Source organism: Orycteropus afer, unplaced genomic scaffold (assembly GCF_000298275.1).
Source record: "Orycteropus afer afer isolate SDZICR_OR568_19922 unplaced genomic scaffold, OryAfe1.0 scaffold00130, whole genome shotgun sequence".
In the NCBI taxonomy this organism is placed as follows: Eukaryota; Metazoa; Chordata; class Mammalia; order Tubulidentata; family Orycteropodidae; genus Orycteropus; species Orycteropus afer.
This window is the reverse complement of record NW_006921717.1, coordinates 3,897,220-3,921,740: the sequence shown is the minus strand read 5'-3', so window position 1 is coordinate 3,921,740 and position 24,521 is coordinate 3,897,220. Positions and strand designations below refer to the sequence as shown.

Sequence of the window (24,521 nt, the reverse complement as noted above, 5' to 3'; positions counted from 1 at the left end):
CTTCAGCAATCAGGAGCTCCTCAGTTGCTCATAGAAAATCCCACCTTGGAGTTTACAAAGATTTATGGGTAGAAAAGCCACACTAAGTAATTTACTACACCGCACATGGACTACACTCCCCATGATGTAACAGCTCTCTTCCCACTTCCCCCCTTTCAGTCACCTCTTCCCTGTGTCCTTCTGTCCTATGCATTCCTGCCCCCTGAGCTGTCGCCCTGTGCAAACACTGCCCTTCTGGTCTCCTGTGATTGATCATTCTAAGGTGTGTCTCTATGTGTTGTAAATATTCACAGTGTATGCCTATCTTTTTTTGGTCTGGAAGCCACATGAGTGATTCCAATTCCAGGTCTGGAGGGTAACTAGGGGCCATGGTCACAGGGCATTTCACCAGTGTCTGTCAGACCAGTAAGCTTGGTCTTTTTTATGATGTTGAGTTTTGTTCCACGTTGTTCTCCTACTCTATCCAGGATCTCCTCCCTTGATCCCTTTCCGAGTGGTTGACAGTGGTAGTTAGACACAGTCTAGTCCTTATGGTCATAGACTGAGGTTTGCATGGTCCACTAGTCCTTTGGACTGTTTCCATGTGTTTGGTTTTCTTCATTCTTTTTGCTGTGTACCAGGAGAGACCAGTTGTTGCATCTAGATGGCTGCTTGCAAACTTTTAAGACACCAGTCACTACTCACCAAAGTAGGATGTAGAACAATGTTTTTGTGTAGTGTTATGCCATTTAAGCTTGGTGTCCCTGGCAGCCATGGTCCCAGGTCCACAGGTCCAACAGCTTGCTCCATCAGGGTGGTTGACTGTTCCTAAGAAGTTACCATCACTTCTATTTATATGGATGTTCTTACAGCACATACATATAAGTATGTAGATGTAGCATCTGCCAAACTTACATACGGTCAAGGCTGTATTCCCTTTTGCCTAGATATACCTGATCACTCAGCCTGTCTACCCATCTGTTTACCCATAGATTAATAGTCTGTGTTTGCTAATTCATATGTATTTTAAGTCAACGATGATGAGCAGGCATCGCTGCTTCCTTTCTCACCTTGTCTGCATTCTAGTCAGAACCTCTGTCGCGTTTGGATTTGGTGAAACAGGTCCTTTGAAGGAAGACTTAGAAGTACTCTTGGGTTTTGTGACCAGGGACAGTTGTTTTCTGCACTTGGCTTAGGGTCTTGTACACAAGTGAAAACAGAAGGCTTTGTTCCCTTAGTGATAGAGGTGGTGGTGAGGCAGGTGGCCCCCTGGGGATCCCCCACAAATAGGAACATCCACATACCAGGACAGCAGCACGGGAAGGATTTCCAGACTCTTGCTATGTCATCAGTGCCTCAAAGTCCCTCCCTAGTTTGACCTCTTGTTATGTGAACCAGGTGCTGCCAGTGGTATCTTTGCATCACAGTCTGATCTGGCAGGTGTAACAGGACTTCACTCAAAATGAATAAAAAAGAAATCAAACTCACTGCTGTTGAGGCGATTTGACTCACAGCAGCCCCTCCTTGGGTTTCTGAGGCAGTATCACTATGGAAGTAGATTGCCCCATCTTCCTTCTGAGGAGTGGCTGGTGGGTTTGAACCGCCAGCCTTCTGGTTAGCAGTCAAATGCCTTTAGAGGGAAGATGAGTTCTGGAAGATCCCTTGCTGTCATACGTTTGCATTCGGAGAACAATGACCAGCTGGGGAAGATATACAAAACCATGTCATGTGAGGAAGCTGGGGGCAGTGGGAAAAGGAAAGCAGGGGTGCATGGTCCTGGAGGAGAAGGTTGGACTTCCTGGTGGAGCCTCAAGAGTGGGAACAGGAGAGAGGAAGCCATTGGGTGAATTCAGCTCCATTTAACAAAACTTCCTGCTCCAGGGGGCTGTAGTATGACTCTGGAGCCAGCCTTCCCCCACTGTGTGACCTTAACTAAATTACCTAACCTCTCTGTTACTCGTTTCTCCTCATCTGTAAAATGGACCCAGTAATAGTACAGTAAGACCCCAGGTTACAAGTGGACAACTTTGTACCTGCCCTTTAATGTTACATGTAATAGTAACATTACTCACTTTGTAAAAGCTGAACCATCTCCTGCACCAGCAAAGTCTTCATCACAGTCACCGTTGTTTGCTGCCCGTGTAGCTTTCAAATCATTGTCAATGCACTAAAGTAAGGCCAAATAAGAACCGTGTGTATGGTAACCCATGGACTGCCTGAATCCACTTGGTTGTTGTGACATCATGGAAAGCTCACCCACGTAAGCCTCAGAGCATGTGTGGTGTTTCATAAGCTCAGTAAAGTTGAGTTGTGATTAACAGGTGTGGTGGCCATAGTCGCAGGGATTCAGCCTGCTCTCTGGACCTTGGCTCTGGGATCAGTCTGCCCAGTTTAAATTCCACCCAAGTTTTGCGATTATGGGCAGGTTACTAAACCTCTCTAAGCCACAGTGTTCTTGTTTGTAAAATAGGGATAATCTTACCAATCCCATTTTAGTGGAGATGGTCAAGCTTAGGGAGCCACTTGGAGGGAGCCCAGGCATCAGGGGGGTGGATGGACTTGATGTCCTTTAACATCCTTCTAACCCTGAGAGTCAGTGACGTTGCTGGGTCATCTCAGGGTCACATGCTGCCCCAGAAAGGTTTGCTGTTGTTTAGGGTTTGTTTTGCAGTCGTGCTGTGGACTTGAGGTTTTAAGCTCCTTCCGAAAGAACGGACAGCCGTTCTTACATCGCACCTCCCTTCCGTAGGAGCCCGTCACTCTGCTGGGCCAGATCGGCTGTGATAGCAATGGCAAGCTGAACAGCAAGTCCGTGATTCTGGAGGGAGACCGGGAACATTCCTCGGGCGCTCAGATCCCAGTGGATTTATCTGAGCTCAAAGAATATTCTCTGTTTCCTGGACAGGTGAGATTTGAGTTGCAGCCTAGGGCTGTGGGGATGCAGTTTGCACTGACGGAGTGTGTGACGGAGCGGAACTCTCAGAATAAGAATTTCATCGCGAGGCGGCCGCTCCTGTGCTTCCCTCTGGTGCAGTGAGGCCTGCTCGCGGGGGCACACGCCCCGGGGGTGCCGTGGCAGGGATACAGCTCGTGGCCTGCCTGTGCTCAGGCCTCGGCTCGGGGGTCAAACTGCCCAGGTTTGAATTCCAGCGCCGCTCAAGTCATGCGATTGTGGGCAGGTTATTGACGCTCCCTAAGCCGCGGTGTTCTCACCTGTAAGATGGGAATGGTAATTCTCACCTCACTGGATTTTCGTGAAATGACGTCATTCACACAGAGCGTGTTATTGCCAGTGGAACCCTTTATTTGTTTTCTAGAAGAATGCCCCCTTTTACAGTTACAGAGAGAGCAGCTGCACAGGAGTTCTGACTATGTGATGTGATTTCTTCAGACCTCTCCCTTATCCCCTGCCTTAGCGGTCCCGTTTCCCTGCTGCTTTCAGGTTGTGATCATGGAAGGGATCAATACCACAGGAAGGAAGTTTGTCGCCACCAAGCTGTACGAGGTACTCACCTTTCCTCCAGCTTGACCCCAACCACGGGACGGACAGTGCATGTGTTGTAGAAACGGTCCCTTGTAAGGCCTGTTTGTTTCTCACTGTGGGACAGGGACCAACCAAGGGTTAGCCAACTTTCCGAAGGGGCCAAACAGTAAATATTGTAATCTTTGTGGGTCATACGTTCTCTGTCACAATGATTCAATTCTGCCATTATGGCTCACATAATGCGCCTGTGTTCTGATAAAACTTTATTTACAAAATGGGCTGCAGCCTTGCTCTAGGTACTAACTCCAGACTTTCGGAATGAGGGGAGGAGCAGTGGACGCTCTTCCCTCCCGGCCTTGGAGATGCACACTGATACTCCAGGCATCTCTTCTGTTCCTTCTTCTTGCTGGGTGTTTTATAAGCGGCCTCTCAGGGAGCCCTGGTGGTGCAGTGCTTAAGCACATGGCTGTAACCATAAGTTTGGCGGTTTGAACCCAGCCATAGCTCCGAGGGAGAAAGGCCCGGCAGTCTGCCCCTGAGACGACCACAGCCTAGGAAACCCTGTGGGCAGTTTACTGCGAGTCAGGTCCCCTCAGCAGCAGACAGAGCAGGGCTCTCACTCCCTGGGCTCCTCTGCCACTCAGCAGCATAGAGAAACGGCAGGTCCGTGAGCTCCGTGGGACGTTAGTGCCGGGAGCAGGGGCCACGCTGCTTCTCCGCTCCACATCGCTCCCCTCCCACACCTCCCACCCCCCCTGCAAGCACCCCCATCCCGTGCCCACCCCTCTCTCCTCACCAGGGGTGATGCATGGAGCCAGACCTCAATGTGGCTTCTTTTCTGTTTTTAAGGGTGTGCCGCTTCCTTTTTATCAGCCCACTGAAGAGGATGGAGGTAAGTTTTGGTTCAAAACTTGTTTTGCCAGCCTGGAGGGTGGTGGACAGGGGTCCAGGAGTGCGGCTCTCGGGCTGTTGAGTAGCCTGGTGGAGCAGTGGAGCCCCAGCCGGGCTGGTGGTCCCACAGGCCCTTGTCAGAAGACCACAGGTCGAGGCTAGCGGGCGTTGTTAGTGTGGCCACCTGGGTCTGACAGCATGGAGCGTGGCATTTAAAGGCGAAAGTTTATGGGTATTTATTTGCATGTTGTTTTGAGAAGGAAAAAGCCTATGCAGATGAAAATGCATCTCTCTACGAGCAGAGTGGGGTCTGGTCTTGGCCCTGGAGGAGGAAAGGACGAGAGTGGAAAAGCCAGTGTCACCCACGTCATGTCAGGGGTTCAGTTACAGTAACACACTCCAGTGAATGTCTTAGTTTTGACAAAGTGGTGGATTCTCTCCTTCCAGGAGGGAGACTGGGGTTCGATCCCTGCCCGCAGCACCTCCTGTGTCCATCGGTGGGGTCTGGCGCGTGGCTGTGACCCTGAGCAGCTTTCAGTGCAGCTTTCAGGCTAAGAGGAGGGAGGAAGACCTGGCCGTCTCCTTTGGAAAACCCTGTGAATCACAATGGGGCCGACCAGGACCGGGCACAGCTTCACTCGGCTGTGATGGGGCCGCTCAGGAGCCAGAGCTGACTCGGGCAGCTGATGACAGCTCTGCTTGTGTGAGCTGCTACCTCGGGGGGACTGGGTGCGAGACACAGGAGCTGTGTGTGCTGTCTGTGAGCTCTGCTATGGGCCTGGTTACTCCTCATGAGAATGTGTGAAGAGGGAAGGGTGTCTGAGGAAGCCTAAGATGATTCAGTTACTAATCTGGGTGGAGAGGAGGTTCCCCCCAAAGTAAAAGACTACTTCAAAGCATTTCCAAGCATTTTATAAGCCAAGTAGACCACTGATGAGGGTACTGTCAACACCCCACCCACATTAACAGTGGGTCAGGTCCTGGAATGAGGAATGAAATCAGGCGGTGTATGACATTGCACCTATCAGAAAATGTGTTCCTGGAGCGAGGATGGACGGCACGGTGGTGTTAGAATGACTGCTGGTGCCATGACTGAGGTGCTGAGAGCCAGCGTTGCGTGCCAGGGAGGCCTGGCGTGCAGGTTTAATAGGCTGTTGACATACATGTTATTACATGGTATTAACCTGCGGACTTGGGGAAAACAGCACAAGACAAGGCCCTTAGTGCAGGCTCCTCAGAACCAGACTCACCTCCACAGGAAGCCGACTCTGTCTCTTGAGTTCCCTGTCTCAGGAATGGGACTCCCTGCTGTGGGGGGATACAAGATGCTCCCTGCCCAGACCCTGTGACTGTGTGACCTCACCTGGCAGAAGGGTCTCTGCAGTTGTGCTAAAGTAAAGGCTCATAAAATTAGGAAGTGCCCAATGTCATCACAGAACCAAAGCTAGACTCACTGCGGTCAAGTCCATTCCAACTCACAGCAACCCTTTAGGACGGAGCAGGACTGCCCCACAGGGTTTCCAAGGCTGTCATCTCTACAGAAGCTGACTGGCACAACTTTCTCCCGCAGAGCGGCTGGTGGGTTCAAACTGCCGACCTTTTGGTTAGCAGCTCAGTGCTTAACCACTGTGCCACCAGGATTCCTGCCATCATCAGGGCCCTTAGAGAGGCAGGGACAGGTCAGAGTCAGAAAGGGAGGTTGGAAGCAGCTGTGTTTGGCTTTGAATAGAGCCAGGAGCTGGGGAAGGCAGGCGGCCTGTTGCTAGTCACTGTTGAGTGGATCCCGACTCGTGGCGATCCCTTGTTTCTGGGGCAGCAGTGCCCTCCGTAGGGTTTTCAGAGCTGGGACCTTTGGAAGCAGTTCACCAGGCCTGCTTCTCAGGTGCCTCTGGGTGTATTAGAACTGCCAGCCTTTCAGTTAGGGCTTCACCGTGTGCTGTACCCGGGGATTCCTGGGTGGCCTCGAGAGGCTCAGAAAGACAGTAAATCTTTCCTCCGTGGGGCCTCCACAAGGGACACAGCCCTCCACACAGTGTGATATTTTGCCTGATGGAATATTCAGCAAGAGTGAGGCCCTCCTCGTCTTTAATTCCCAGAGCTGTTCCACTGCGGAGGGTCTCGATAAGTTGTGTTCAGTGGCCTTTTTGTCCTGTCTTCTCCCACCGTCCTGGTATCAGCCTCTTCTGATCAGGACCTCGTAACCCTCCCCATCTCAGATTTTGAGCAAAGAATGGTTCTGGTTGCCTGTGGGCCCTACACCACGTCTGACAGCATCACCTATGACCCCCTGCTGGACCTGGTCACCATCATCAATCACGATCGGCCTGACGTCTGCATCCTGGTAGGAGACCCTCCTGGGGCGGCCTCGCTCAGGGAGGCACCTGAGAAAACCGGGGCTCCTAACAGTCTCGATTTCTGGGGAGCGCATCAGTCTCACCGCCCCTTTAAAAATACGAGTTCTTAGTCTGCAGCTTTGGAGAGGTGTGCATGGTCCTCCACAGGCCTTCACGAAGTCTAAGAGCCCGACCTCGCTCGCAGCCTTTCATTGACTCGCCGTGTTCTTGCCTCTGTCTCATTGCTCCAGCTTCTGAACTCACCTCGTTTGTGGAGTTCAGAGCAGGATAGTTAGCAGGGGGTAGGTTTCCGTGGCTAGGTGTGAAAGTCCGTAGGAGGTCAGTGTGTAGGGGCACTTGTAGCACGTGTTGTGGGACTCTGAGGCCTCCCTCCCTCCAGGGCTCCCGTCCTTCTGCCTGATCTCTGGCCCCATCTGCTAACTGTCCCCGGCTGTGCAAGCAGCCTTGGCGGGAACATGGGCCCTGCGCAGACTGCTCGAGGGGGGTGAGAGCCCTCACAGACAGGGGCTCCCATTCACTCTTTGATGCCTTTGTTTGCCCCTTGGCCTTCTTTGCAGTTTGGGCCTTTCCTTGATGCCAAGCATGAACAGGTGGAGGTAAGTGGCTCTGCTGTTACTGTCACTTTTTAGTTTTTTCCCTGTATCTGCAACACACCTGAATCAATTGCCACGGCTAACCAAAGAAACACTGCATCCGAGCAAGTTTATAGATACTGAATTTGAGGGGCTTGTGGCCCTGGAATAGGGGCTCTGGTGGCATAGTGCCTAAGGCATTTGACTGCTAACCAGAAGGCTGATGGTTCAAACCCACCAGCCACTCCTCGGAAGGCAGACTGGACAATCTACTTCTTTAGGGATACCACCTTGGAAACCCAGGGGAGGGGTTGCTATGAGTCAGATCCAACTCGACAGCAGGGAGTTTGGTCTTTGTTTTTGTTTTTTTGGTGGCCCCAGAATACAAGGCTGTCTGGAAGCTGCGGGAGTGGCATGTACTTATATCTGTCCTAGTGTTCCTTTATGACACGTGACACAGGAGCCCTCCTGTAGGTCCCCAGGCTGCTTCCTTCAGCTCGATAACTCCCATCTTGCTGTCCTTTGATGCCTGGAACACCGATGACCCTTTGTGGGCCATCTCCAGGGTGGAGCTGGGCAGAAAGGGCGTGGAGGCGGCATCTTCTGACCTCCTCCAGCCTCGTAGGGGGAGACAGAACCGCCCTCAGCAGCCCAAGGCTTATTTCTGTGAAGTCAACATGCCACCACCCCCCAACCTTCTTGCCAGTTCTGACACCAGCCATCCCAGAAAGCCTACCACTCTTGTCTCCTGCCTTTTGGTTTCTCAGCTGGGTCTCTCCCAGGCATCTCTGCCAAGGAGGTCCAGTGCAGGGATCTCGGGTCCAAGGACACACTCTACTTCCCCCCAGCTCCTGTCTTGATGGCAATGAGATTCCCCCCTGTGCCTCTCAGAGGGCTCATTTGAAGCCTGGCATAGTGACAGAACTAACCAGTCCCAGTGTGAGAGTTCCCCACCTTATTGGCATGGTCCCACCCAGTAATCCAGTGGGAGCCGCAAAGACTGTGGCTGGAAAAGCCACACCAAGTCATTCACTGCACTGCCAGCTGGTACGTCCCATTCTTTGTCTCAGGCTATTTTATCTTCCACAGAAAACATTTCAAAACACTCTGAAAGGAAGCCTCTCTAACGTACACTCAAGAAGCTTCATTCTGCCCCCCTACATCTCCTGCCCCTGACTTGACTCAGCCCCTGAAGACAGAGGCACGTCTTCATCTGCGTCCCCTCCAGCTCCTCGCTCAGCAGCTGGCCCAGGAGTCATTTAGACAAATGTTAGACAGGTGAAGAAACGCCAAAACATCTGTTCTCTAAATGTGTCTCCTTTCCTTTCTCAGAGCTGTCTGCTCACAAGTCCGTTTGAAGATGTTTTCAAGCAATGTCTACGCACGATTATTGAAGGGACCAGAAGGTCAGGATTCAGAATGTGGGCAGAACCTTAAGTTCACACATTTCCCAGGGGTTCCCACTTAGACACTGAGAGCATTCAGAGTAGTGGTAGCCCGTCCCTTCCATCCTTTGAGGACAGAAGTCAGCTGGAACTCTTGATCTCCCTGAGCGCAGGCGCCAAGTTTAGAGACAGCTTTGTAAAACACAGAGATAAACATACTTGAAAGGAAGAGGCCGTATCGGCCCTCACTCGCCCTTTGCTCTTTCCGCCTGCCTTCCTGCCTTTGCTCACCCTTCTGTGTAAACTCCAGCCCTGTGGGACTCTTCCCAGGGGGTCTGAGAGGTGTTTGGTGGCTCACCCAGCAACACCTCCTGGGTGAGAGGGGGTCTGGGGTGAGCCCAGGTTCTTCTCCTTAGTGTTTCCTGGGGTTACACCAGAGCAAGCACTGGTCAGACACTTACCAAGGGTGCGACCCTGAACCACTGCCATCAGCCAAATGGAAGCAAGTGTGAGCGGTCACATCAGTGATGGCAGACATACAGCTCTAATCTGGGAGACAAGTCACTTCCAGGAAGAGCCCAAAGCCAGAATAGAAGGTTATTCAGGAAGCTGACGCCCTCCACCCCCTGCTGCGCCTCCAGCACCGGGTTTGGAAGGAATTGGCGGGTGATAGAGCTTCCTCTCGAGGGAGCTGCTTGCCTACAGCTGAGGCCATAAAACAAACATTCCTGGGGCGAAGTTTCTAAAAGCAAGTCTGTAACAAAGGTGGTTTTTAAACAAGATGTATCATCTGCCACCCTTGGCCGTGAGAGCTAATGCCAGAGGTGGTACATGGTGTAATGCTGCCTTGGCCCACGGCAGGAGCACAGGAGGCCTACAGACCAGGGCAGAGAACACCCCAAACTCCTCGAGTCAGAGCACTGGGCTGAGTGGTGACAGGGCTGGGTCTGCCCTTTCCTACCTCGCCTTCCACCTCATCTCCCGGGGTGTGCAGGCACCCTGAAGGACCCCCTCAGGCCTGGAGAGAGCCTGGAGCGCCTCAGGAGAGCACCCAGGGGATCAGGAGCAGGGCTGGTGTCCCAGCTCGCCACCCTGCTCTCCTCGGGGAGGCTGAAGCAGCCCGGGCTGGGTGCTTTCGGTTTGAGGTTGGCTCTGCTTTTTGGCTCCTCACCCTCTGGTATTGACAGCAGTGGTGCAAACAAAGGACAAACCAGACATTGTCACGCTGGGGGCAAGTGCCCAGCACCACCAGGCACTTTCCTCTGCGGCCAGTGTGTGCCACGCGGCAGGGAGCGGCCCCACCCTTCCAAAAAGAGCAATGGGCGCTCCTCGGTCGGACTGGGTTTTACTCCTGAGAGGTCAGTGGGGCGCAGCCTGAGCTGACAGGAGGAGGCAGAGCCCGGGCGCCACTGGGGCCCTCGGAGTTCAGGGCCTGCTGGAGGGAGCGGCCGGGGCCCCGCCCACAGGCTCTAGGAAATTGTGCAATGCTGAACATAGTTGGAATTTTCTTCCTGACCCCTCCCCCTACGGCCAGTGTATCCCCATCAGTAGGAGGGCTGTTTCCTCTCTGACTGTAGCGTCTCTAGCAGTTGGGTCCCTTGACAGTGGCCACCTGCACCGCAGCTCTCTGCGTCTATTACGAAGCGTGAGACCTGGAGCACAGACGGGCCCAGTCAGGTTACCCCTGGCCCGCTGGCTGGACTCAGATGATTGAGGCATTATGAAGGGCAGGGTGGGTGCCTGAGCCTGGGGACATTGAAACGTTTGAAGCAAGGAGGGGAGCTGGAAGTAGGCTATTGGTGGGTTTTCAAAAAGGCCCCAAAGGAGCACTTTCCACCTATCTGGTTTATAAAGAGCACTCTGCTGGGGACAGCTCAGGGAACCAAGGCAACGGGTTTTTTTTTTCCTTTCCTCTTCTGTGTGGCCGAGGAGGACAAGCAGTTGGCCCCTAGAGTTACGGCTTTTCTCTTCATTCTCATGTTGTTACCCTAGAGACCCTCCTTCTGCCTCTGTCCAAGGGGATCCGTCATCTGTGCTTTTGCTGTTGCTGTTAAATTTCCTTCATTTGCACCAGATCCTCCAGCAAGAAATAAAAACCGAGAGTGTAACTTCACTGTGTTGGGGAAACTGGGAGTCTGTGTTCCCCGACTCTGAGTGTGTTTGGATCTCATCGCCCACTGACTGCGGCCCAGTGTTGGGCCAAGAAGCTTCGGTCTGACCTTGTAAATACTGAAGCCGCGTCCTGATGTGAGCAGCACCGGGTTTCTCCCCAGGAAGGACCCCCAGCCTGGCTCTCACTTGACTGAGTCCTGTGTTAGGAGACTTGTGATGCCTGTGAACAAGCTCTGCCAGGCAGTGTGAAGGGTAGAATGCTGGGTGCCCGCTTGCCTGTGAGGCCTTAGGCCAACCCCTTTCCTTCTAGGTTGGCATCTCTTCTCTGCCATACCAAGCAGGACAGTGTGTCTAGGGAGAGCTGAGCCTTGAGCCAGTTGTATGTAAATTGGAACAACTCACCTTCCGTCCCCAGCATCCCGTGGGGGGCAACATCTGCTCACCCCTTTGCCATTCAGTCGATTCCAACCCACAGTGACTGTCGGATGAGTAGACCGCCCCATAGGGTTTGCGGGACTAATCCTTGGAAGTAGGTTTTCACATCTTTCTCCCGTGGAGCAGCTGGTGAGTTTGAACCACTGACCTTCTGTTAGCAGCCGGGTGCTTCAGTGTGTAGAGTAGTCCAGTTCCAGAAGCGCCCCTGGAAGGCAGCCCTGCTCTGACCACCTCGGACACTGCGAAGCTGTTGCCCGGCTGGTCTGTTTCACTTTTCTTCTCCCTTGTTTTTCGACAAACAGTTCTGGCTCCCACCTCGTGTTTGTCCCTTCGTTGAGAGACGTGCACCACGAGCCTGTGTACCCACAGCCACCTTTCAGCTACCCGGACCTGTCCAGAGAGGACAAGAAGGTACCCCACACCCTCCTCAGGCGGCCCCGCTCTGCCCAGTGGCGGTGCCCTCTCAGGCGTGCATGCGGCTGTGTCGTCCTTCCCACAGGCACACGTGACCCTGGTCTTGCTGCGTTGCCCGGGCTTCCCCTTTTGGTGGTCCTCCCAGCCCGTGGAGAGCCTGTGGAATGGTGGGAAGTTCTAGGTTGGCTGGGCAAACGTCTGTGTCAACCCCTTGTCATTGTAGCGAGTCCGGTTTGTGTCTGAGCCCTGTAGCCTCTCCATAAACGGAGCCGTCTTTGCCTTGACGTCCACAGACCTGCTGTTCCACATGGGGGCAGAGGAGATCAGCAGGTGAGATGTGCACTCAGTCCGACAGCAAAACCGGGCCCCTCACTCCCCCAAGAACATCAAGGGGCCACTTGGTGCTGTTTCCCATCCCCTGTGCCCGGGGGGGCAGGTGGATGTGTTTCTGTCCCCCTAGTTCACACAGGGTCACGTCTTCTGACGTGCACTTCCCTTAGAGTTATGCATGTTCATCTGGCTTACCCTCATCTCCCAGGTGTGTGGCTTAAACATAGGGTGGCATGTCCCTGGTGTGGTACTTCCTCGGTTGAGCTGCTCCCTTACCAGAAGCACGGTAGCTCACATCTGTAAACTTTAGACCCGGCAGCCCAGCCCTTCCAGCCTGTCGTGGAAGGAAGGCGTGTTTGCAGCAGGTCACACGCTGAGCGAGAGGGTGTGTGGGTGTTGGCTGAGGTCTGAGAGGCAGAGGTCTCTGGCTGCCGCTTGCCTCCTGGTGATGCATGCTGCGTCCTCTTGCCCAAGACGGTGTGGCCAGTGGCCTTTCTTGATGTTGATTTCAAGGGACCCCTGCTCTTCCCTTTCTCGATCCAGTGTGCCCACCTCCCTCGTGTGGGGACAGACAGGTACTCCCCCGGAGGCGTTCTCTAGCTGTGCCTTCACAGATAGCGTCTGTCTAGCGGGTGACGTCCTTTGTCCCCTGCCAAGAGGCAGGAGCTGCAAATCGAAGCTCGGTGATGCATCTCTCGCTCCCCTCCCATCCCCAGCTCTTCTGGACCTTCAGACAGACTGAGCCGTATCCTCAGGCACATCCTCACCCAGAGGAGGTGAGCTCCCCTGCGGGGATTTCCTGGCCATGAACAGAGGACTCGGGGGTCACAGAGCTACAATCAGTGTGATTGTAGGAGGCTTCATTGGGCCACAGCCAGGCAATGTCTGCCTGTGATGGATGACCAGCCTGTGTTCTGTCTCCCCAGACAGAGAACAGTCTGTTGGAAACAAGTGACGTGGAGGGAGTCTGGGGAGGCTGCCCCCAGTCACTCACTGCTGTCTGTCTGTCTGTCTCTGTAGCTACTACCCACTCTACCCTCCGCAGGAAGACATGGCCATTGACTATGAAAGCCTGTATGCCTACGGCCAGCTGCCCGTCACCCCAGATGTCTTCATAGTCCCGTCAGAGCTGAGGTATTTTGTGAAGGTGGGTTGGAGTCATTCCCGCCTTTTCGGGAACGCAGAACCGGTCTCTGCTTTTCCTTCTCCGTCACCTGGCACTCGCTCCTCATGGCTCTGCTGATGGCACTGGGGCCTTCAGCCCAGCACTGAGGCCTTCTTTTGGAGAGTAGGTGGGACCAGAAGACAATCCGTTAGGGAAATGTTTGAATGAACTACCCTCTGCCCCGTCTCCCTCTCCGCAGAGGACGGTGCTGGGGGGGCCCAGCCTTGGGAACCCAGGAAGCGAGTAGGGAGTGGTCCTCCCCCAGGGCCATGTTGGGGTGACCTCAGGGACATTCCACATAGGCCTTTGCCTGCTCTCACCCTGCGCTCTGCTGTGACCTGGAGGATTCCTCCACGTGGAGGAAGCTCCTGGGTTGTTCTGGTCTCAGCCACCCCTCCTCCGTCCCAAGGCCGCCACTGGGCGCTGGGTGCAGGGCTTCCACCTGGACCACCCCTCCTCCTCACCCCTCCTCCGTCCCAAGGCCGCCACTGGGCGCTGGGTGCAGGGCTTCCACCTGGACCACCCCTCCTCCGTCCCAAGGCCACCACTGGGCGCCGGGTGCAGGGCTTCCACCTGGACCACCCCCGTCGCACGAACCAGAGGCAGGCAGCTTCCAGAGGCAAGGTGTGCACGCTGGAAACCAGTGTGCAGCTGGATCAGGCTGCTTCTGCCAGATCACCTCATTCTTCATTCAGTTCCAGAGACTCCACGGGGACTCTGGGGGTCCTGTCGTGTTAGGAGCTCTGGCTCACAGGGCGCTGGCTCACCTTCGTATCCATTCCTGGGACCCTCTTTAGGGTCTCACCATTACACTACTTTTTCCCAGTTAATTGAGGCCTCTCCTTCTCTCCCTAGGATGTCCTCGGCTGTGTCTGTATGAACCCCGGGCGCCTCACCAAAGGGCAGGTGGGAGGCACCTTTGGCCGGTTCTACCTCAGGAGGCAGCCTGTGGGCGTGGCTGGGGAGGAGAGGCAGAGTCCGTGTGTCGCCGCCCAGGTGGTCAGGATCTGAGTGGCCTTGAACCTCCGCGTCCTGCCAGGCCCGTGCAGGTGTCCCGGCCCCCGGGAGCTGGCCAGTCCAAACTCGCAGATGGAACAGGAGAGGGGGGTGGGGCTGGACCCCGCAGGAAGGCTAGTGTAGCTGGGCACTGGCGCCTCTGGAAGAAAGCATTTGTTCCTGAATGGCTCCGTGGCGTCCGGGGGGGCTGGGGTGGATGCAGCCACTCACAAAGGCCACGGAGGCTTCACGATTTTCTATGTGAATCAAACACATAACTTTTGGAAAAATAAAAATAAATTCTGAGTGCAACTTCCGAGCTTCGTCTTAATTCTGCTCTTCCTTCTTCCTGGTGGTTGACAAAGAGCGCTCCCCACCTGACCTCTGCCCAGAGAAGGCAGCGGGCTAGTCACACTGGCTTCTGTCAGCCCTTCAGAACCCCCTTGGTCCCACCCCCACCCACCCCTCCTAAGGTTGAGCCAAGGCGCAGATGGTATCTGCCGAGGAGGTGTGCTGGGCCCCTAGGCTGTGGGGCTGGGGCTGCAGCGAGCCTGGCCGCGTGCCCAGCCTCCCCACGTGGCCCCACAGGCATGCCGTGGTCCCAGCCTGACCCCTCCATCTGCAGGGCCGGCCTCCCAGAGCCGTTCCAAAGCTGGATTCCAAGTCAGCTTAGCAGCACGAAGCTTGCCTGTAGCCCAGAACACTTTGGCAAGGACAGGCCTCCAGGGGTTCCCGACACATCCGCATTCCTTGCACACTGGCCAAAGGTGGAGTGGGTTTCTGCCCTAAGATGCAGGCCGTCCTGCCCGCTAACACTGGGAAACCCCAGCTGCTGGCCCAAGGGACATGTGCAAAGGAGCCAGGAGTCGATGGTGCCTATGCCCCAACTCGGATAATAGGTGACCAAACAGTTCCCAGCCGTGCCCCTCCACCTCCTCTTTGAGGATGAAATGGAATCAGCCCAAAAGCTGACCAAGACAAGAAAATGTCTGTGGCAACACATCAGGAACTGCTGTTGCGTATCATTTCATTTTATAGCCGCCTCCTTATCAAGACAAGAATTACAGGCAAGCCAAAGAGGCAGCCATTTTACCTCCTCCCCCAGCAGTATTCCCAGGGGGCCTCCAGTCTCGTCCAAGGGGCAGCGGACTGGGCGGCCCCGAGGCACTGTGGACGCCAGACCCCCACAACACCACTTGTGTGGCTACCAAGCTCATTATCAACTCAGTTAGCCCCGCCTTTGAAGCCCATGCCCTGGCGATTAACTCAGGCCCCTCCAGACAGATAAACCAGTTTCCGGGCTGTGGATCCCCCACCCTTAACCAAAGGGCCGTGGTGCAGAGCAGTGGTGGTCCCCTGCTTCTGGGGGGAAGGTAAGGTAACGCCTCGGTCCCCACCTGGCAAAGTCCAAAGCCTCCTTTCCTGGACCTTAAAGAGATTCGGGAGGATCTGGCATTCCTGTGGGTGCACGGGGAACAGACGTGCATCCTGCTGGGGGAGGTTGGCACCAGGAGGACGGAAGACAGGACGCCACCACCTGCTGCCCAGCCCAGAGTGGAGCCAAGCACCCCGTTGCCTGGATACCAGTCGTGTGACTGTTGGAAATGGCCCCCATGAGGACCAGCGCCTGCATTCAGAATTCAAACCCCAGAGAGGGCCAGGCTGGCAGGCGTGCCCCGTCTGCCACCAGACGGTTGGTTCCCTTTCCCTCTTGTCAGGGAATCAGTGCCAGGTGACTGCCCGATGACTCTTCTGAGATCCCTCTCCAGCTGTGTTACCAGCTTGCTGCTGCCGCAGGGCCCTGGCTCCCTGCTACTTAGGGACTCACGCCCTGGGCTGGGGGGTGGGGGGAGCCTTTGATGATGGAGGCACTTGGTGCTGAGGAGACAGTCAGTCTTGGACTCTTGGGAACTTCCTGCCTCAGGTGTTACCTCAGAGTCCCCTTTGGTAGAATCTCCCCTTGGTCATTGCATGGGCAATTGACAAAGATCGGTACCAAGCTGGTTCCTATGAGACTCAAGTTAAAGATGTCCCAAATGTCCTACTTTTCCAGACTGCTGAGCCATTCCATCGTCTCTAACTTCACTAACCTCAGCATCCTCCTTCTCATCTTTGAGTTCCATTATTCACTGCAATGTCTCACAAAATTCATGGACCGTCAGGGAACTAGGTCACACAGTTGTGGAGGCTGGCAAATTCCAAATCCTTGGGTCAGGCTGCAGGCCGGACGCTTCTCCTGACTCACGTGGTTGCAGAGGCTAGCAAACTCAAACCAGTGGGTCAGACAACAGGCTTTTGGCTCTCAAGGCTGCAGAAGCCGGCCGTCAGGTCAGATAATATGCTGGCTCAAGGACTGGAGGTCAGATGACAATGACCTGGATGCAGGACCCCAAGCAAGAGGGAGAATTTTGTCAGAGCGTTCGTACATACCGGATGCAGACTATGCCCTCAAGGGAGTTAGCTCCGTTTACTTGAGCAAGGTGGTTATATGGATGGTGACTGGGATAAGAATGGTAAAATGGTGACTCAAGATACACCCCACCCTACTCCTGCCTCAGTAACATAACGGACAACTCACTCCCAAATGGGACCGTAACCACAGGCTTAGAGGCAGGCCACAGATGGAGGACAATGATGTCAGACCACAAAATGGAGGATGACTATATCATTGCCGAACCGCCAAATTACGTAATTAATAATTGCCCAAACCATTGAAAATCATGCCCCAGCCAAGTTGACATATAACCATCACAAGTTCCATATCCCTTATTTGCATTAGCAGCGAGCTGTCCAATCCCCTTGGTGGCCACAAGGTGGGACTTGCACAGTCCCACCCAATCATTGTAGGGGAGTCCCAAAAACTATGTCTAGAAGGGTCATCAAAGGAATTCACAGTCGTGGTCACACTCTATGCCCTTGAGACACAAACCCCAAGAGGGAGGCAGAGCGTTTGGAGGGAAGCAAAGTCCCTGCACTCTTGCCCGAGGTTTGCCTTCCACCCCTGACCCCGGCCCTGGCAGAGTGGCTGCCTGTTCCTGGCTCTCCGGCCCCTCACTTGACCCCTTGTATGGTTGCCCTTTAGAACTCAGGCCTTGTCCCTGGGAGGGTCACAGGAGAGAGCTGAGGGGAACAAAAGACCCCTCTTTTGCTATGAGCTCCCATGCGTGGGAACCCAAGTGGATGCCAAAAGCCCAGCTGTGATTGGGGGATGAGGGGGCACAGGGGCAGGGCCAGGGCTGCCCTGCCCAACCAGTCTTTCTGCACCCACCTCAGGCTTGGTGGTTCCGTTCCCTTGACCTCCCTCTGGGGTCACCAGCCCGGCCCTGCTGCTTCCCCTGGTGCTGGAGTAGCCACTGGGCTGATTTTTTCTTTTTCTTTGGTACCAGTTTCCTTTCCCCTGATCCTGGCCTCTCGGTCGAATGACTTGCCAGCCAGTCCCCAGGTACGCCTTCTTTGGCCTCTCTCTCTGATTGTGGCTTTCCAACAGGCCTGAAGGGCCTGGACTGACAGGGTGCTTCAGATATATACATTTTTTAACATTTAAACAATTATTTTTGAGAGAGAATTCTCATACCATAAAATTCACATTTTTAAAATGTACAATCCAGAGACTTTTAGCATATTCACAACATTACTCAAACATCACCACTAATTTCCAAAATGTTTTCATCACCTCAAAAAGAAACTTCCTGTCTGTTAGCTGTCACTCCCAGTTCCTACCTCCTCCCAGCCCCTGGCAACCACTCATCTGCTTTCTGTCTCTATGTTGCCTGTTCTAGAAGTTTCATTTGAAGTGGAATTATGCAATCTGTGGTCTTTTATGACTGGCTTCTTTCACTCAGCATAATATCTTCAAGGTTCATCCTTGTCATAATCTATCAGAACTTCATTTCTTTCCATGGCTGAGTGACACTCCACTGTATGGACAGATAGGACTTTTTGTTTGTTCATTCATCATCAGTTGATGGACACTTGGGTTGTTTCCAATTTGGGGCTGTTATGAATATTCATGTACACATTCATTTTTGTTTTGACATCTGTTTTCAACCCTCTTGGATATATACTTAGAGAGTGGGACCCTGGGCTTTCCAGCTGGGAAGACAGAGCTGACACCCTGGCCTTGCAGGTCACACAGGGCTGAGGCAGCCATCCCTGCATGGGAATGGGTCAGCAACACCCAGCATGTGAGCCCCCGTCACCCCTGCCCTCTTTCATCCTGGGTTTGCTGTCCCTGAATAGCCAGGCCTAGTTCTGCTCCTGCTGGGGTCAGTTCTGGAAGTTCTGAGCCCCAGGGGCCTCGGGGCTGGCCTGCCCTCAGATCACACAGGGTCAGGCTCCAGATTCCTCACTCAGATCCGGCCCCCTCCTCCTCAGCCTCTGGGCCCCAGGCTCCTACCCACCCCATGCCCTTCTGAGAGCTGAGAGCCCTGCAGCTGCCCAGGCCAAGGGGCCCCTCAGAGGTCTCAGGGACAGCTGCTCCCCATGACTCCGCTGACCTCTGATGTCTGCACCTCACCCTGAGCCCAGTGGCCAGCAGGACCCAGCTAACCCATCACCTCTACCCCTGGATCTTCCAGAGAGCATTTTGTGAAAGAAAATTGGAGACCTCCAGGTCTGACAGGCCCGACCCCTTCCAGGCCCCAGGAAAGATGGGAAGAGGAGCAGCAGAGGGGGCGAGGAAGTGGCTCTCCCACGACGCCAGGAATTGACACCACCTTCCTGAGCGGCAGGAGCACTGGGCTAGGAGTCTGCACCTGGGTCACTGTGGAACCTCACAGACCCTCCCCTGCCCCCATTCTCCTCAGCACAGAGGCGGCCTGGGAATGTCCTCAGCCAAGGGTGAGCCCAGGCGAGGCTGTGGGATAGAAGACGGGGCAGCACGTCCCAGCAGGCTCTTCACAAGATCCGATTTCCCCTTGAGTCTTCTGTCCCTTGGAGTATTTCTGGTAACAGTAGTTGCCTCTGGGGATGGGTGTTGAAGGCTTAGAGGTCAGGGGGTGGGAGAACTCACAGAATTCTTTGTCATGTTGTACCCTCACATCCTGTTTGAATTGAAATTTTTCACCACGTGCAGGATCACTTTAAAGGAAAGGGGAAACAAAATTGTACACACACACACACACACACACACATCTTTGCCGGCCTGCTCCTGAGGCATGTCCACAAAGGTGTGTCATGTGCCTCCCTGTCACTCTGTCTCTCAGAAGGGTCCCGGGAGCTATCTTGCTCACTGCTCACTGTTGTCTCTCCAACCCCTTTAGCACATAGTAGGACCACAAGAAACTCCTGCCAAAGGAATGTTTTCTGGTGACACGAACGAGGTGCCTACAGAGAAGGGAGCTGGAGCCCCGTGTGCAGACATTAATCCCGAGTCGGTCAGTTCAGGCGTTTGTGTAAAACCGTTCGTGAGGCCCACTCTGGGGGTGCTTTGTTGGGGGGGTAGGGATATAGAGATGAACGGAACAGACAAGATGTCTGTACCCCTCAGGGCTTCCACTCCTGAAACCCACAAACAAGTGAACGCCCTAAGAGGTCAGAGGGAGGACAGGGAGTCGAGGAAAAGGAGGCAGGGAGGGGAGGGGAAAGGGGGGGGGAGGAGAGAAGGAAGAGGGAGGGCTGGAGGCCCGAAGAGCTGCCTCTGAGTTTCCGAGAGGTCCGCACCCACCAACGCCAGGCTCTGACTTGCGAAATCCCTCCCTCCTATGCGCCCACTTCTTGCTGTCCCCAGCAGTCCTGGCATCCATTTATTCATTTGTTCATTCATTCATTCATTCATCAATATTCCCTGGGCTCCTGCTGTGTGGCCCACATTCTCAGGAGACAATGGTGAATACGGTCCAACGGGAACAGACATGACTCAAATTATCGTAGGACAGAGAGGACAGGGCTTCCAAGTGCCAGAAGGCATCACAGGGGGACTTGACATTGACTGTGTGGGGGGAGGCTTCCCGGAGGAGGTGAGAGCTGTAGGTTGTGCAGGGAGTCGCCAGGTGAGGTGATGGCAGCTACAAACCTACAACTAGACCATGGTCTCCCCACCCCCACGGCTGCCCATCACTATGTCCTATTCCTTCCACCTCATGGTCTTCCTCGCCAGCTTCTACTGGCCGATCTGTACCACTCGAGTGTCACGCTATGATGTCCTGTCTCCCTCCTGAACCAAATGTCACTGAAGTGACCCCTGCTGGGGCCTGGTTTCCCTCCAGGTTCCCCTCTCTGAAGCTGCCACCATGATCTTCCTAAGCATAATTCTGCAGTTGGCTCACCAAAAAGGACGTTAAGAGCTATCTGTACAACATCAAAGTGACAACTCGAAAGGTTAGATAAGAAGCTCAGGGAAAGGTTAGATAAGAAGCTCAGCTTTCACGTTCATGGGGGAGGAACGACTAAGAAAAGGAGAGCGAGAACAGTTGCCCAACTCAAAGAATGTTCTCAGTGTCACTGAGTGGAACAGGCAGAAATGGTTGAATCGGTGTAGGCTTTGCTGTATATATTCTTAACAACAACAAAGCACAAATGGTTCTTAAATGTTTTGAAAGACAACCACCCTCATTTCCCATAAAGGAAACGTAAATCAAAACTACCCCAACGTACCCTTTGTTTGTTTTGTTCTCACCTTCAGACTTTCTCCAAAAGGTGGAGGAGGGTGCTGGTGGGGCTGAGAAGAAGCAGGCCCTGTGGTTTGTGAGGCCTAATGCCTAGAACGCTGGCTGAGAAGGTCATGCAGGTGATAGCTTGCAAAATGACCACTGAGAACTTATCCGTAAGTTCTGTTAGAAAGTCCAGGCATATAGTAGAGCCAACAAGGGACAAGGTTGTGGTGACTTCTTGGCCACAGCCAGCGACCTGGAGGGAGCAAGTAATTGGACCTGTTGGCTCAGGACCATGGTTCCAGGGGACATCAAGCACAATTGGCATAATACACTACACAAAAACATTGTTCTACATCCTGCTTTGGCAAGTAGCGACTGGGGTCTTAAAAGCTTGCAAACAAAATGACCATCTAGATGCAATGATGGGTCTCGCCATGTTCGGAGCAAAGAAGATTGAAGAAAACCTAAGACACATGGAAACAATTAGTACAAGGGACTGGTGCACCATGCGATCCTCAGCCTATATGACTATGAGACCAGAAGAACTAGATGGTACCCAGCTACCATAGTCAACCACTCAGAGGGGGATCTATGTAGGAGATCCTGGATAGAGAGGGAGAACAATGGAAAACAAAACTCAAAATCATTAAAAAAAAAAGGGGGGGGGGACCAGATTTGCTGGTCTGATAGAACCTGCTGGAGCCCCTGAGACTATGGCCCCTCGTTGCCCTTCGGGTCTGGAAATGAGCCCACCCCTGTGGCTTCCAGCCAAACAATAGACAGGCATATGAGCTGAACATTTACATTAGGTAGATACACTCCTTGGAGAGATCAGTCATGGGAGAATAGAAGGGCTGTGTATGCACGGGGAGACAGCTTGGAGGGGCAGAGGTGCATGGCAGGGAAGGACACAAGGAAGAGGTGGCTATGGGAAGGAAGTGGGAGGAGAGCTGTTGCATTGTGGGAGATTATAGTCAATGTCATGAGACAAAGTGTATGTGAACTGCTGTATGGAAGATGAATTTGCTCTGTAAACTTTCACCCAAATCACAATAAAATTGAAAAAAAAAAAAAGCTTGCAAGCAGCCATTTAGATGCAATGATGGGTCCCCACTCATCCAGAGCAAAGAAGAATGAAGAAAACCGAAGATGCCTAGAAAATTGAGAAGCTGTCACCTCAACAAGAAGACTAGATGCTGGTCAGGGAAAAGAGCATTGTCCACCCCCTCTGGGATCTTCCCTTCACCTGTGCCCTGGCTGTACTGAACACTTCACTTCTTGATCACACGAGGCGTCTACTGTCATTCCTTCCTGTCTTTGCCTGCTCCCAAGTATTCCCTTTCACTGACAAACTCCTAAAAAAAAAAAAAAAAACAATAAACCAGTTGCCATTGAGTCAATTCTGACTCAAGTCCACTTCATGTGTTTCAGAGTGGAACTGTGCACCATAAGGTTCTGTTTTTTTGTTTTTTTTTTCCTTCTCATTTTCCCAAAAATATATATTAAAAAACAAAAAACAAACAACTGCCAGCAATGGCCAAGTATGGGCCATCCATTTTCAGGGCTAGTTGATTCAGCAGATGAGCTGTTACACACTCCTTAGCAGATTCTGACTTCCATGGTTACCGTCCTGCTGCTCCATAGGGTTTTTGACGCCTGTGATCTGGGTATCGCCTCCCTGGATGAGAAAAAGTCCTGGTGATCTGCTCACACAGAGGGATTACCACCAAGAAAACCCTACAGAGCGTCCACTCTGTAACACATGGGGTCACTATGGGTCAGAATCAACTGGATGGCAACAGGTTTGTTTTTTGGTTTTTGGTCTTTCAGAAGCAGATCACCAGGGCTTTCTTCCAAGAACAGCAAGTGTTTGAACTGCCAACCTTTTAGTTAACAGCTAAATGCTTAACTATTTGCACCATTCTGATCCTCAAACTCCTACTCATCCATTCATACCCTGCTCAAATATCACCACTCATACCCTGCTCATATGTCACCTCCTTTTGCAAACCTTCCTAACTCGTCCTCCTTCTCACTGCTGTTCTCTTTTCATTCTTCATTCAATCCACAGCCACTGATTGAGTGTCCTTGTGTTGGGCTGGACTCTAGAGAGGTGAATCAGAGCTGGCCTCTGCCCTCAAGATTTCCGTGACAACACTGATTGGGCTGTTTTAGAATTGGTTCTCTGTCAGCAGTATCTGTTCCCTGAGGACTGGGCCAGCCTTGCCCTCTGTGTCCTGTGTCCTCCAGCACAGCCCTTGGCACAGGCAAGATAGAGTTAGAGATGCAAAGACAGGCTTCCAGAAGGAGTAAATGAATGATGCCTTGAGAAAACCAAAGAAACCAAACCTGCTGCCGTTGAGTTGGATCCAACTCATAGAGACCTCTCCTTGGGTTTCTGAGGTGGTATCACTACGGAAGTAATTGCCCAGTCTTCCTTCCGTGGTGCCTTAAGGGAGGTGGGAAATGTTGAAGGTGACTTCTGCCAATGACCACAATTTGTTCCCATGACCAACATAACTGACATGGGCCTGGATGCTCCCAGAGGCCTCTGGGAGGAAGTGCCTGGGGCAGTCCCTGCTAGGACAGAGCTGTCACTGCTCTGGAAACCCCCATGGCCCTGAGCTCAGAGCCAAAATCCAGACCCAAAGGAAGTCCCCTTAGCAAGGCCGTGCCACCCCAGCTCCCGAGGAGAGGCTCACAGCAGAGGCAGGGGCTGGTCTAACTGGGAGTAACCTCTCATCTCGAATCCCAGCTCACAGAGTGAAAAGCAAAGGGGACGGGGTGGGGCTGGAGTTGGCTGGAGACCAGGAGAAGAAGGAAACAAGAAACAATCAAGGAAAACTTCACCCCAGGTCTGGGGTTGACTCGGGCCACAGCCGCAGGCTGAGCCCAAGCTGGGTTTGAGGAGGTTCCCGGGACGATGGTGCCCCTTCCCAGCTCCCTGTGGCCCAGGGAGGGAGCTCAGGTACTTCCAGAGACCCTTCTCTCAGTGCCTCCCCTGGGCACCCCCCAAGATTCACACAGCCATGCCCTTGTCACTCTGCCCCACAGGCCTGCTCCCAGACTCTCTGCTGGCCATCCCACCTATCTCCAGAGTCCATGTCCTCTGGGTGGGTGTGGCCCTGGAGAGCTGGGAGGGGGGACTCTTTCCCAGCTGGCTCCCTTCATCCTTCCCAATCAGCCATGGAGGAGGGGACTTCCGACTCCATCCCCCTGGGACCTCTGACGAGGCAATTTCCAGGAAGAAGGGGCTTGGAGGGGAAGGAAGGACTGAGTCAGTCCGGTGTAGTGATTACAGCAGGGGCAAGCAGCCATGGGCTGGGGGGAGGAGGTCACTGAGCCATCTCAGGGCCAGGAGGGGCTCCAGGCTGACAAGGATGCCACATATATATTCCATCTCCATTGTCACCAGCCCTGCCTGGAACCCCTTCCAAATGCTCTTCCAGGCCTCGGCCCCTCAGCCACCAGGCTGTCCAGGCCCTGGCTGAGGCATCAGACCCAGGACACAGAGGGAGGTGGAGAGTTTACCCTGGGGGAGGGGGCAGGGACACTTGGCCTGAGTGGCTCTTGGTGGGGCTGGGTAGAGGAAGTGGGCACCATAGGAAATGCGGGGAGATCTGCAGTTAGGTCCCTGCAGCTTAGGCTTCTAGGCCCCTGCCACACCCAGACTTTACATGAGGCCAGAGAAATTACGTAAAGGCCCATTTCAGGAAATGAAGTCCTTTTTCATAAATGCTGTGGATTTCAGATCCCACGGGGACACTGGATGTGTAAGCAAAGACCTCATCCATTGACAGTGTTACCGGGG

At 53.6% G+C, this 24,521-nt stretch overlaps 1 protein-coding gene across 1 annotated transcript in view; it reads left to right on the top strand.

Annotated features, from left to right (window-relative positions):
* Nucleotides 1-14,132, top strand: part of POLA2 (DNA polymerase alpha 2, accessory subunit) — a 31,272-nt gene extending 17,140 nt beyond the window's left edge. The window contains exons 8-18 of the mRNA XM_007944972.1: nt 2,729-2,884; nt 3,422-3,484; nt 4,313-4,355; nt 6,571-6,695; nt 7,266-7,304; nt 8,613-8,686; nt 11,515-11,623; nt 11,850-11,956; nt 12,673-12,732; nt 12,977-13,103; nt 13,977-14,132. Of these exons, the coding sequence (XP_007943163.1) occupies nt 2,729-2,884; nt 3,422-3,484; nt 4,313-4,355; nt 6,571-6,695; nt 7,266-7,304; nt 8,613-8,686; nt 11,515-11,623; nt 11,850-11,956; nt 12,673-12,732; nt 12,977-13,103; nt 13,977-14,132 (1,059 nt within the window). The remainder of the gene's footprint in view (nt 1-2,728; nt 2,885-3,421; nt 3,485-4,312; nt 4,356-6,570; nt 6,696-7,265; nt 7,305-8,612; nt 8,687-11,514; nt 11,624-11,849; nt 11,957-12,672; nt 12,733-12,976; nt 13,104-13,976) is intronic.
* The last annotated feature ends 10,389 nt before the right edge of the window (nt 14,133-24,521 follow it).